Genomic DNA, 14098 nt, shown 5'->3' on the forward strand with positions numbered 1-14098 from the left:
TGTGGGGATGCGCGACTCTCACGCGTCCCCTGATATCTTGTTTTCCCGCATAGCTCCTGCAGTGCGGCTTCGCCGCGTGGCCTGGCGGCGGTCGGAGTGGTACAAGCGCAGTGCGAGAGATGGCGCGAGTGTTGCGCTGCTGCGGGGTTACTTGGGTGCGGGTAAGACAAGGCGCTCCCTCTTTGGTTCGGGACAGCAAGCAGTGCGGACGTGCCGTGCTGCGCGTGCGCCGATCCATGCTTCTGCGAGACCGTCTCGCGTGGCCGCCTTGGAACGCGCCACCGTTCGCGTGACCGTACACGCGAACGACCAGGCGTTGGGATCCAGCATGGGGCGAACATATTCGCTCGCTATCCGGTCGCGGTGAGTCGGACTTCTAGATTTGTCGCGCACCCATCGGCATGTTTTGTGGATAGCAACTCGGCTAGCAAGCATTGATCTATGAAAGGTTCAATAAATGCCCTTGGGATTGTTTGCACTACTGTGTTGTCGTTCCTTTGCCCCAAGAGCACGGAGGAGAACCCCACACACTTTATTATACGCATATATACATTGTGACTTAGCATGCTGAATCTTAGTTTGGGGAAACACACATTGCACGCGCATAACACATCTACAACAGTTACGAAATCAAGCCTTGATGATAATCAATTTCTCTAGTTACATGTCACATGAAATACTAATCTTAACTTCCTTAAACATACTACCATTACGTTATGTGCTCCAGCTCAAATTCGTTTTACTAATGTGGCGCACGCTAAAACATGAAATCATTTTCGATACATTTAATATATGTGCTATAACGAACACTAAATATATGACATTTTCCGTTAACAACAGTTCTGTACATTCTAGAATACACTAATTATGGAATGTTAACTGAGCTGTTTACGGTCATTAAATAATGGAATAAACTACCACCCCATATTAAAGCCTGTTTCACAACATTAACATGCAAGAGAGTTACGAAGAAATATTTACTAACGACACTACTGGCAACAGGCTCATTACTATGAACATATATTGTAGACAAAATTATTTTACAGTTTTGAGTACTTCCGCATTTGCCGAATGTATCGCTTTTATTCTCGATGTCCAATTAGCTTCTTTGTTTTTTTTTCGAAATTGTAGGTTTTTAGTTCCTTCTGTATTTGCCTAATGTATTCGTCTGATTCTCAATCTCCCATTGCCTCCTTTCTTAGAAATTTTATGTTTTTTGTTGCATAGCATATATTTTACTTGTACTTCTCATATCGTACGCGTATTCCTGTTTCGCATTATCTGCTCCGTTAACCTCGTGTTCTTTGATATATGTTATTCCTATGTTTCATTAAAGTCAATTACATTTTTATTTACTGATACGCAGTATCCATTTAATTTTCTTGTTTCTCTTGAACTTGAATTACTGCAAGCATCTTTCTTGTATTCGATTATCTGCTTCACTAACTTCGTGTAATATCATGTCTGTCACTGCTAGGTTGCTACAACGTATTACTTAATATATTGTTAAATTACTAATAGGACACCCCCCTGATAGTTTTTGTAACTCCAGGACCTCCTCCTGTACTAATGCTTAAAAAATTATATTGTGACACGCTGACGAAGGAGACGTCTTAATCCTGGTCGGACGAAGATAACGCTCTGGACATCGCGCGCCGTCTACCACATTGTCAGCTGATACAATTATTGTGGACATCCTATAAATATACATCTGAATTCTTTTAGCCCCGTAATATTTTTGGTGGAGGTTGCGGGATCATTATCAAGACGGGTTTACGCAGCGGTCACTCCTTGGCTCCACCTACAATGCCAGCTCACGGCTAGGATGCTTCGGGCACGTCGGCACCCACGCCCACCGTCCTTCTCGCACAACCCCGCGACCCAGGAACCTTTTTTGGCACCGACAACACTGTTGTGGAAGATTGGCTTCAACTATATGATCGGGTGAGCGCCAGCAACCACTGGGACCCGACCATCATGCTGGCCAATTTGATATTTTACCTCGCCGGAACGGCACGCGTCTGGTTTCAGACCCACGAGGAGGAACTTACTAGATAGGACATTTGTAAACGGAAGCTCCACGATTTGTTTGGAAAGCCTGCTGGACATCTGCGCGCCTCCCTGAAATTACCTCGCTTCGCGTGTCCAGACGTGGACTGAATCCTACCTAACGTACATCGAGGGCGTGCTTGCCCTGTGCCGCAAAGTGGATCCGAAGATGCCCGAACCTGATAAAGTCGCCCATGTCATTAAAGGCATAGCAGATGATGCTTTCCATCTCCTTGTCTTCAAGAATTCTTCCACTGTGCAAGCCACTATTACCGAATGCCGGCGGTGTGAAGAAGCCAAGAGTCGGCGCATTGGCCGTTACGTGCCAAAACGATCCGATCGTGAGGCACGCCGTAGCGAAGGACTCTGGAAAATTTAGACCACCTGGGGTTATTCAACGTGCGCCTAAATCTAAGTACACGGGTGTTTTCGTTCCATCGAAATGCCGCCGCCGTTGCCGGGATGCGATGCCTCGACCTCGTGCTTAGCAGCCATCACCATAGCCACTAAGCAACCGCGGCGGGTCGTACTATTCATGAGTGATGGTAAAAAAAACAGGTGAAATCAGTTCTAATTGTGGCGCCAACTCAACGTACACCTAAAGCTGAGTGGTGAAGCTGGCAACAATGAACACATAAAGTCCATAAAAATGTTTGTTCATTGCGAAGCAAATCAGTGGCGTAGCTCGTCGACCTGCATGCAGCTAGAGCGGAGGAGTGCCATCTGGTGACGGCCGTCTTCGTCCTGGTTTTCCCATACCTCAGCCTCGCAAACTTCAGGCTGTGGAAAAAACAAAACAAGAAGTCAACAAAACACACACGAACACACACACACACACACACACACATATATATATATACATATATACATAAATATATATATATATATATATATATATATATATACATATATATATATATATATATATATATATATATATATATATATATATATATAGTAAGCACTATTAGCGTACTTCGTCGTTTTCATTTGTACATAGCCATCATCATCTTCCATGTTCTACTTCTTGGCGCGTGAGCTGGGGCGGTGCCTTTTTTTGGAATAAACAGCCCTGGACAACTTGATCGGTCTCGGTATTATGAAGTGGTGGAGGTACGTCAAGACCCCGACGTCCTCTCGCGTTCCCGTCCTCCCTGGAGCTCCGTTCCGGTCGCCGCCTGCACCCAGCTACCCCTACAACAATGGACACTTCCAACCTCGGCCCTTCCGGCGCCTCTATCCCTACCACACAGACGACCCTGCCCGCGGCGCTGTCTTGGACGGTAACGAGCCCTCAGCGCGATCCCCCTGTCTTTGCGGGACTCCGCGGTGATGACGTTGGCGATTGGATCGACCACTACGACCGCGTGAGTTCGTGCAATAAGTGGAACGACACCCAGAAATTGAGACACGTCGCCTTCTACTTGACCGGTGTTGCAAAGACGTGGTATTTCAACCACGAATCCGACATCGCGGATTGGCCCACGTTGACCTCCAAGCTGCGGCAAACCTTCGCTTCCTCGTCTGGACGTGCAGAAATCGCCAAACAGAAGCTGGGAACGCGCCGCCAACTTCCACAAGAGTCCTACACATCATACATAGAGGATGTCTTGGCTCTGTGCCGCCGTGCGAATCCTAGCATGACGGAAGCCGAACGCATTCGCCATATCTTAAAAGGCATTGGGTCTGTCGCGTTCAACGCCTTAATCGTGCAAAATCCGGCTTCTGTCCAAGACTTCACTTCAACGTGTCAACGCCTAGACGAACTGCAGTCTATTCGTGTTCCACATGACAACAGCGATCCTCAGGTTCCCCATTCTCCAGATCTACGTGCTCTTATCCGCACCGTCATCCGCGAAGAGCTTAAACTACAAGACCTAAGGCGTCCACCTGCTGCCTGCGCCCCAACCCCTACCTTCGACTTGCGCGAGGTCGTAAAGCAAAAGTTGACAGCGATGACTACACCCACGACGCATCTTGCTCCGGTAGCGCGCCCCACACCTACCTACGCGGATGTTGCTTCGCTACCCACCCCTACCGTGACCCCCGTGCCTACTGACGTTTCCTATGACCATTTGGCTTCGATGGGAACCAGAGCACTTGCTACACCATCGTACCCTCAGTGGCGTCCACCTCGTCCGGTTTGTTTTTACTGTGGTATACGTGGCCATATATCTCGCTTCTGCCGCCGTCGCCACCAGGATGAAAGACGAGGCTATGCTGAGCACGAGAGAGACCGCACTCGTCGATTAGACGCCTACTATCCCGGACCGTACTCGTTCCCTCAACAGCGTTCTCCGTTTCCTCCAGCTGCTCCCAATCTGCCTCATAGTTCCCGTTCGGCCAGACGTCGTTCTCCGTCGCCTTACCGGCGCTCTACATCACCCCTTCGTCCCACTTCCCATCTTGTCGACCAGCACTCGGAAAACTAACTGTTGCAGTTTTTGGAGGGGAAACTGCTTCTTATCGGTCTTCAAAAATTCCTCCTGTTCGCCCAGCCAACATGCTTTCTATAACTGTCGAAGGTGTTCCCGCGTCAGCTTACATCGATACCGGTGCCGCCGTTTCTGTTCTTCGTAGTGATCTGTGTTCCCGGCTCCGGAAAGTAAAAACACCTTATCTTGGACGTGTTTTGCGTGGTGCTAATAATGCATTCATTTACCCCGATGGACAGTGTACTGGGGTGCTATAACGTAAAACTATTCCAAACTTTTCTATTCCAATTCTGCTATCAGCCCTCCACGATTGGTCAAAAACTTTTTTCGACCACCCCCACTTCACCTGTCTGTCACGCTACGTCACGAACACCACGATACCTCCCCATCTGATATAATGTGTACACACTGATTATGCATGATTTGACAGAAAAAATAAAAACAGTTATTTCTGATTCGACCCCTTCTCGCCATTAGCCCTCGGCTATTGGTAAAAAGTTTTCGGGCTGCACCCACTTCACCTGCCTGTCACGCGACGTCACAAAACCGCAAGAACTCACCACGTCAAAGTGACGTGTACGCGATAAAGATGCATTAATATGCCGAACAAAACGGAATTTTCTTCGGAATAGCCGCAGGCTGCCCCGTTCCGAAAGGAATAGAAGATAGCTGCCGCCGATCACTCAGACGCTGGCTACTCGCACCTGCCGGAGAGCATGGGTGTATTTTCGTATAATAATACTTCTTGCGTGGCCGTGTAACGTTTTCGAGCACTTTCGGCACGTTTACCCCCTCATTCTGCCAACTCTTCTTTGCTGAGGGTCCGTTTTAGCGTCATTCTTGAGCTTCCGTTGCATGCCGCCGCGATTTTCGACCAGCCACCGCAAGCTAAGTAAGAGAAAGCCGACCAATCGTAGACGCCGGCACCACCCTCTTCATCCGGTTATCGACTTTCAGCACAGCGGCTCGGCCCCATCGAATCCCTCTCCACTTGAGCGTTCTCCTCGCCTCTTGTCAGCCAATTAGATACGACAAGCCGCTCAGTGTAGGCAATGTTATTCGTTTTTCAAGCAAACAAAAGTTACCTCCTATGAACGAGGAGAGCGTTTGATTGGTCTGTTCAGACAACCCGGCGGGTGACCGCCCGGTGCTTGCGTTGGTGGTTACGCAAATTTGACGTCAGTACATTGGAATAGAAACATATTGGAATAGTTGTACGTTATAAGGCCCCTGATCGTGTTCTCATCGACGGCATACGCCACCACATTGAGTTTATCATCCTTCCAACGTGTATCCATGAACTTATACTGAGTTGGGACTTCCTACATTCTGCCGAGCATGTGCTGGTGGGCTAGTTGGTTAAGCATGATTACAAAGACAGCGCCGAATAAAACAACACACGAAGAAGGGAGACACGAGACAAGCACGTGCTTGTCTCGTGTCTCCCTTCTTCGTGTGCTGCTTTATTCGGCGCTGTGTTTGTAATCATTCCTACATTCTGCTTCAGCCGTCATTTCATGTAGAGAGGAAGTTGTCCATATCACAGATACAGCGCTTGCACCTGTTACGGACTCTTCACTTTCATGCGTGAACTTGGCTATCGCTGCAGACTACGTCCTGCGTCCTGGTAACGAAGACGTTGTAGCCGTAACATCCAGTCAGATAGCGGACGGAGAAGCCCTAGTCGCCCCTTCTTCCCGTTGTACTTCTCGCGAAATTCTCATTGCCACCTGTCTCGTCCGGTTTTCACGTGGCCGCGCCCTTCTGTCTGCTTGCAACACGACCCCAGATCCTGTGATGCTGCCCAAAGGGATGACTGTGGCTACCTTAGCCGACACTCAACCTATCTCTATAGTCACGCTTTGCCCTTCTTCATCGCCAGCACCAACTTCAGGTTTGGATGATTCTTTCCCTCCTCCAGCCGTTCTTGGCTCTGACCTAACAGCCGCGCAGTCCGAAGCCTTAATGGCGGTCTTGGCAAAGCACAAAGCCTGTTTCGATAGCTGTTCCCCTGTGTTGAGCCAAACTTCTGCGGCTACACACCGCATCGAAACCGATGGTTGCGCTATAATACGACGATGCCCCTATCGTGTATCGCCGTCCGAACGGAAGGTCATTGAAGAACAGGTTGCTTACATGCTTGCGCGGAAGATAATACGACTTTCGTCTAGCCCATGGTCCTGGTAAAGAAAAAAGATGGCTCCGTTCGCTTTTGCGTCGATTATCGAGCGCTCTATAAGATCACACGCAAGGACGTGTATCCAATACCTCGAATTGACGACGCTTTGGACACACTATAAGGGGCAGAGTATTTCTCCAGCCTTGATCTTCGATCAGGATATTGGCAAATTCCGATGAACGAGACTGACAAAGAAAAGACCGCGTTCGCTACACCAGACGCACTTTATGAATTTAACGTGATGCCTATTGGCCTTTGTAACGCTCCTGCCACATTTCAACGCATGATAGACCACGTACTTCGTGGTCTAAAATGGAAGACCTGCCTCTGTTATCCGGACGATATTGTCATCTTTTCGTCTGACTTCAGCCAACATCTTCATCGATTAGACGTTCTCAAGTGCCTTGCAAATGCTGGTCTCCAGATCAATACAAGGAAATGCACATTTGCAAGCAAGACTATAAAAGTGTTGGGTCACGTCATCTCAAAAGATGGCATCCAGCCAGACCCCGAAAAGATTAGTGCCGTTCTTCAGTTTTCTCGCCCCCAGCAACAGAAATATCTACGTAGTTTCCTCGGCTTGGCGTCGTATTTTCGTCGATTTATACGCAACTTCGCAGCGATAGCAGCTCCTCTACACAAGCTACTGGTTACCGGTGCCTCTTTCACATGGCCTAGCGGCTGCGAGTCGGCTTTTCAAGATCTTAAGCGGCATCTTACTTCCGGACCAGTGCTTCGCCACTTCGATAATCGAGCCCCCACCATACTCCATACTGACGCAAGCGCACAAGGTATTGGCGCAGTACTTCTGCAAAGTAATGCAGCCTCTAAAGAGCAAGTCATAGCAAATGCCAGCCGAACACTTTCTCCAGCTGAGCGGAACTACACCATTACAGAGCAAAAGTGCCTGCCTATCGTTTGTTCGATTCAGAAATTCCGCCCATACCTTTACGGCCGCCACTTCACCATCGTCACCGACCATCATGCTCTGTGTTGGCTGTCATCAATGAAAAACATGTCAGGACGCTTAGGACGCTGGATACTCCGCTTGCAGGAATATGACTTTACTATAAAGTACAAGTCTGGAAAAAGTCATCATGATGCAGACGCATTGTCTCGCTGCCCACTCTCACTCTCTACCGGTAACGCGCCGTCGTCTTCCCCACCAAGTCGTTCCGATGCTACGCCTGCCTCACACCAGCTCTCGATAACGCCCCTGGACCAAGTTACGCTTTCATCACGCTCTGATTTCGTCTCGCTTCAGCGGGCCGACTCCTACTGTCGAGCTCTCATGCATCGCCTTAGTGGGTTCGCCGAACCACCCAACAGCCGCTTGCGACGCCAACTTCGACAATTCCGCTTTCAAGGTGTCGTGCTTCACCGCCACGTTTACCACCCAACAGGTCACCGGTGGGTCCCAGTTCTACCTCGCTGCCTTCGCCTGCGGGTATTAGAGGCACTTCACGACGACGTATCGGCTGGCCACTTAGGCTTCCACAAGACTTACGACCGCATAAAGACCCGCTGCTTCTGGCCTGGCCTATCCACAACGGTGGCTAAATACATTGCCTCTTGTGCGCCATGTCCGCACCGCAAACGCTCGACATCCCCTCCTGCCGGTTTACTACAACCTCTCCCTTGCCAGGACACACCTTTTGAATTCGTTGGTATTGATTTATATGGTCCCTTGCCGTTGACACCCTCCGGTCACCATTGGATTGTCACTTCGGTCGACCATTTAACAAGATATGCCGAGACTGCCCCTCTGCGATCCGGTACCGCTTCTGAGGTCGCCGACTTTTTCTTGCGCTCCATCGTCTTGCGCCACGGGGCTCCTCGCGTTCTTCTCAGTGACCGTGGCAAGGCGTTCATTTCACAAGTTCTCGAGGAAGTTCTTCGGGCCACTAATACCGTCCACAAATCTACTTCTACCTATCATCTGCAAACCAATGGCCTTACTGCGCGCTTCCACCGTACGCTGTCTGACATGATTTCCATGTACATTCGTCCTGACCACACTAACTGGGATAAGATTCTTCCTTTTGTGACATTCGCATGTAATACTGCTATTCCACGGACTACCGGCTACAGCCCTTTCTTCCTTGTATATGGACGATCTCCTTCCACCATATTCGACAGAGAATTCTTTTTCGCACCTTCTTCGCCTAACGCGTCGCTTCCAGAAGATTTTGCTGCCCGAGTTGCACATTGCCGTCAAATCGCCAAGCAAAGCACAGAAGCTACCCAAGCTGAGCGCAAGCGTCACTGCGACAACAAACGCCGTGACCTACGTTTTCACCCTGGAGGCCAAGTCCTCCTTTAGACTCCAGTCCGCACCCCAGGCCTCTGAGAGAAGTTCCTTCCACGCTACATTGGCTCATACACCGTTGTGCAGCAAACATCTGCAGTGAACTATCTCGTCCGCCCAGTACACTCCATCACTGACCGGCGCCGCCAGAATGCCGAAATAGTTCACGTCTCGCGGATGAAGCCCTTCAGTCCCCGTTTAGATAATCTCTAATCTGCGGCCAGGCTGGCCGCTTCCATGACGGGGGGAAGCTAGTGTAAGCACTATTAACGTACTTCGTCGTTTTCATTTGTACATAGCCATCATCATCTTCCCTGTTCTTCTACTTCTTCGCGCGTGAGCTGGGGCGTTGCCTTTTTTGGAAGAAACAGCGCTGGAGCAAATAAAAGTTTATTCACCCACTCACTCACAGCGCTGGACAACTTGATCGGTCTCGGTATTATAAAACACACACACACACACACACACACACACACACACACACACACACACACACACACACACACACACACACACACACACACACACACACACACACACACACACACACACACACACACACACACACACACACACACACACACACACACACACACACACCGAGAGAGGAGATCGCACGCAGTCGGGCCTTTTCTACGCCGCGCGCAGTTCTCTCCTCTTCTTCGGCGCAGCATAACATCTTCCTGCGGCGCAGACGAAGCTCGTCGAGCGAGTTAGGGATGCGCATAAATGGTAGTTCTTGATTCGGGAACCCGATGATAGCAGTGCCTCAGGCAGGCCACATGAACCATTTGAGTTTCCCGCGACCGGCGATTATTGGCGGTCAGTTTTGCGATGGCCTAGTTGACGTCACTTAATCGGCTGAGTATCACGAATGGACCGCTGTACGTTGAGATGAATTGGCGATACAAGTCTTCCTTCCGTAGATGTGTCCCCAGTAGCGCATGATCGCCAGGAGCGAAAGTGACATATGCCCGGAGTCATAGCGTGCCTTGGTTGAAACTTGCGAAGACAGTGTTCTTAACTGAGCGAGCCGACGTGCTTCTTCGGCACTACACAATGTCTGCGGAATGGATGCGTCTGCGTTCAGTGGTTATGGCGAAATTGTGTCCAAGAACGTTTGGGGGCTGCGAGCGTACAAGAGACAGAAAGGCGCATACCCGGTTACGTCGTGCTTGTATTGTATGCGGACGTGACAAAGAGCAGCACGGCATCCCGATTCCTGTGATCAGCTGAGACATACAGTGAGAATATGTTGGTAAGCGTACGATTCGCGCGTTCGGTGAGGCCATTTATTTGTGGGTGGTACGGCGTTGAATGGCGAAAAGTAGAACCGCAAAGGGGGGCAGCAGTTCTTCAACAACGTCGGTGGTGAATTGCCGTCCACAGTCACTTGTAACAACACGTGGAGCGCCGTGACGCAGGATCACAGAATGAAGCAGAGAGCACGACATATCGGCGATGGTAGTAGATGTAAGCGCCGCAGTCTCAGTATAGCGCGTCAAGTAGTCGATGCACACAATAATCCAGCGTCGGCCGGTAGCGCTCTTGGAAAGGGGGCCGGGCAAATCGATACCAAATTTTTCAAAAAGTAAGGAAGGTGGTTTCACTGCTTGCAAAAAGCCCGAAGGGGGTGTACTCGGCTTCTTACGACATTGAAAATCCGGGCAACTTGCAATGTACTGTCTTTAGCTCTTCCATAGCTTCGGCCAATAAAATCGCTGGCGTAATCGATGAAGCGCGCGAGTAAAGCCAAGATGATCCGATGTGATGTCATCATGCATGGCGTGAAGAATAGCAGTACGCAGGCGTTCGGGAATGGAGGGAGGAAGCGCCTTCGTCAGAGTAATTCTTTTTGTGAAGCAAGCCGATACACAGCGTGAAGGGCGTTGTCCGACCTGACCTGCGGGCAGCCTCCAATAGGAGTATGAGTGTAGGATCACGACGTTGTTCACGTTTAAAGGTGCTGAGGTGAGGAAACTCGGTAATGCTGGCAAGATAGTAGTCGAAGTCGTCATCGTTAGCGGTGGAATGCGGCGACGGGAGACGAGACAAGCAGTCGGCATTTGTATGACACCGACCGCTCTTGTAGCCGACAGAAAAGGTATATTCTTGAAGGTGTAACGCCCAACGTACCAGCCGTCCAGAAGGATCCGCAGTCCAACAAGCCAGCAAAGGGAATGATGACCCGTCACTATCTTCAAATGGCGACCGTACAAGTGTGGCCGAAACTTTTTGATGGTGAAAACCACTGCCAGGCATTCCAATTCGGTGACAGTGTAATTTCGCTCCGTTCTCGTCAGTGTCCGACTTGCGTATGTATCGACGTGCTGGCACCCATGATGAAGTTGAACGAGGACGGCGCTGACATCCACACTGCTGCGCCAGTGTGTAGCACAGTCATGGCCTCGGGATCGAAATGGTGCAAGACAGGCCCAGAAGTTAGTAGATACTTCAGCAGACGAAACGCGTCCTCGCGTCCATACGTAGGGATTGCCTTTGTGAAGGAGGCACGTGACTGGGTGAGTAAGTTGGGCGAAATTCTTAATAAGCCGACGGAAGTATGAACACAGGCCAAGGAAACTACGGAGGTCTCTCGCTGTCTTCGACTGGCTGAAATCCCGCACTGCAGCAATCTTTTCTGGGTCAGGTCGAATATCATCTTTCTCGACGAGAAAACCGAGCACCAGAGTCTGGCGCTCACCAAAGTGACACTTCTTTGAGTTTAAAACCAGTCCAGCGTTTTGTATGCGGTCCAGTACGGCGCCAAGGCGCTGATTGTGCTCCTCAACTGTTTTGCCAAAAATGATCACATCGTCGAGGTAGCACATCGAGATTTCCCATTTCAATCCGCGCAGCGCTGTGTCCATAAAGCTTTCAAAAGTTGCTGGCGCATTGCATAAACCGAAAGGCATAACATTAAACTCGAAGAGACCATCTGGCGTCACAGTTTTCTGTTTATCTTTCGGGTGCATCGGTATTTGCCAGTATCCCAGTCGTAAGTCTACGGTGCAGAAGTAGTCGGCTGCATGGAGGCCATCGATAGCATCGTCAATGCGTGGCAGAGGGTATACGTCCTTCTTTGTAGCTGCTTTGAGTCTTCGATAATCAACACAGAATCCACAAGAATTGTCCTTTTTCTTAACTAATATCACTGGAGCTGGGACTAGAAGACCCCTGGACAACGCCTTCACGCCTTGAACTTGCTCAGCGATTACTTTTTCTTCTGCGGGAGAGACGCGGTGCGGTTTCTGGCGAATAGGCGTCGCTTGGCCCGTGTTTATGCGATGTCGCGTTGGCGAGCCAGGACGGACGCTCATCTTGCGCGAAATCAAATACTGGCGCATAGTGGACGAGCACCTTTTGCAATTCTTTACGCTCTGAAGAGGATAGCGACTTGTTGGTCATGCGGTAAAATTCCATAGACTAGACGCAATTTGCTGCCCTCGCGTCGGTAGAAGTGTCATCGGCGTCGATACTGACGGGCGCTTCTGAGTCAAAGGTGGCCAGCTTCCCGTCGGCAGTAAAACTTGCTCTGAATACGCGTTTCTGGTGACTGACCCCACCAGGGGTGCGCGATGTGCAGTAAAAAGCACAGCGCATGACCCGTGCGGCCAGTGTGCTTGCGCCCCTCACAGCGGCTGCTCTGTCTTCATTGCCGCGCGCTATGGCCGCGGGTCTGGTCGCTACGGCGTTCAACGTCCACACGTGAGCACGACCCCTTCTATAACGGAACGAGGAACCAGTACATTATTCTTCAACATAGTATGGAAGTGCGGCTCAATTAAACCATGACAGCGATGCGGAGTGCAATGCGTATAAGTCACCGAAACAAATGACGCAGTCTGAGCCGGTAAACGGACATCGTGAGAAACAGAAAATACACTCTGCTTGTCCACGTCAGATACTGCTGGTGTGGGTGTTATCACGTGACTTCGAAGAGAAATTTCACCAGCCCCACAATCTAACATCGCACCACATTCACCAAGAAAGTCAATCTCAAGGATGATGCTGTGAGTGGTGAGTTCCAAAACAACAAATTTAGTTGAAAAATCTTGTTCACCCACGCTCACAATAGGAGAGCAAACTCCAACGGGCCGCCGCGGCTTGCCCCCAACTCCAGGAAAAGTAGTCGTTTGGTCCCACGCGAACATCACTGTGTCCAAGACGATTCTTAAACAAAACACTCATTACAGAAACTGTAGCACCGGTATCGACTAAGGGATCAGTATTTAAACCATCAACACAGACACAAACTTTGTTTTTGCGCATGGCGATAGGCAGAGGACTACTTGACCGTCCCGCGACCTCACCTCCATCCGTCGCACCAGCTAGTTAAGGTAGGTGAAAGTGAGCGACGGCGAGGTGATGGCGAGCGACGATAGCTGGTCGGAGGACGAGTAAGGCTACGGTAGGAAGCCGGAAGATCACGCCGGGATCCACGTTCACGCGGTTGTCGTCGACGAGGCGCAGTGGCCTGCCACGGCGCGCTGTCATGGCCTCCAGATTGGTAATCTTGTATGCCCGAAACTTGTTGCTGCCGTCGGCGACAATACCTGGCGATATGTCCACGGATACCGCAGCTAATGCAAGTAGGTGGCTCGCGGTAGACAGGATAGCCATAAAATGGGGCCTCCGGCTGGCTGTACCGGGGAGCAAGGTGTTGGGGTGGTGCGGTCTGACGACGTTCGAAGGTACGCGATGGATGCCGGAACTCCACCTTGTCGACGCGGACGCGTTTATCAAGCAAAGGCCGAATTTCGCTTTTAGTTTGCAGTTGGCAGCGTGCATTGGCGGTACTCCCGTCCTGCGCGTCTCTTCCTCCACCTTCTGCTTTCAGTGCGCCAATTCTTCTTTAACGGAGTGACGTTCTAGCAAGGCGATGTGGTGGGAGGAGGAGACGTGCACGCTTGCGACCGTGGTCACGTTGTCAAGTCTACCAAACTTTGGCAATACACGACGCGTCTTCAGTGCCTCAAAAGCGCGGCAGCGACGTCTCAGATCAGACGGAGTACACAGGTCTTCCTTTAATATAAGGAAATTGTAGACATATTCAGCGATGCCCTTCAGAAGATGTCTTCATGCGACATGCCCGTGCTCACAATTCAGCACAATTTCAATAGTTCT

The 14098-nt window shown here is 50.2% G+C and overlaps 1 protein-coding gene across 1 annotated transcript in view; it reads right to left on the reverse strand.

Annotated features, from left to right (window-relative positions):
* Nucleotides 1–2689: 2689 nt before the first annotated feature.
* Nucleotides 2690–14098, reverse strand: part of LOC126535561 (uncharacterized) — a 59517-nt gene continuing 48108 nt past the window's right edge. Inside the window, exon 3 of the mRNA XM_050182388.3 lies at nt 2690–2829. Coding sequence (XP_050038345.1) covers nt 2722–2829 — 108 coding nt within the window. The 3' untranslated portion in view covers nt 2690–2721. The remainder of the gene's footprint in view (nt 2830–14098) is intronic.

The sequence above is a fragment of the Dermacentor andersoni genome, chromosome 7, assembly GCF_023375885.2.
Source record: "Dermacentor andersoni chromosome 7, qqDerAnde1_hic_scaffold, whole genome shotgun sequence".
Lineage (NCBI taxonomy): Eukaryota > Metazoa > Arthropoda > Arachnida > Ixodida > Ixodidae > Dermacentor > Dermacentor andersoni.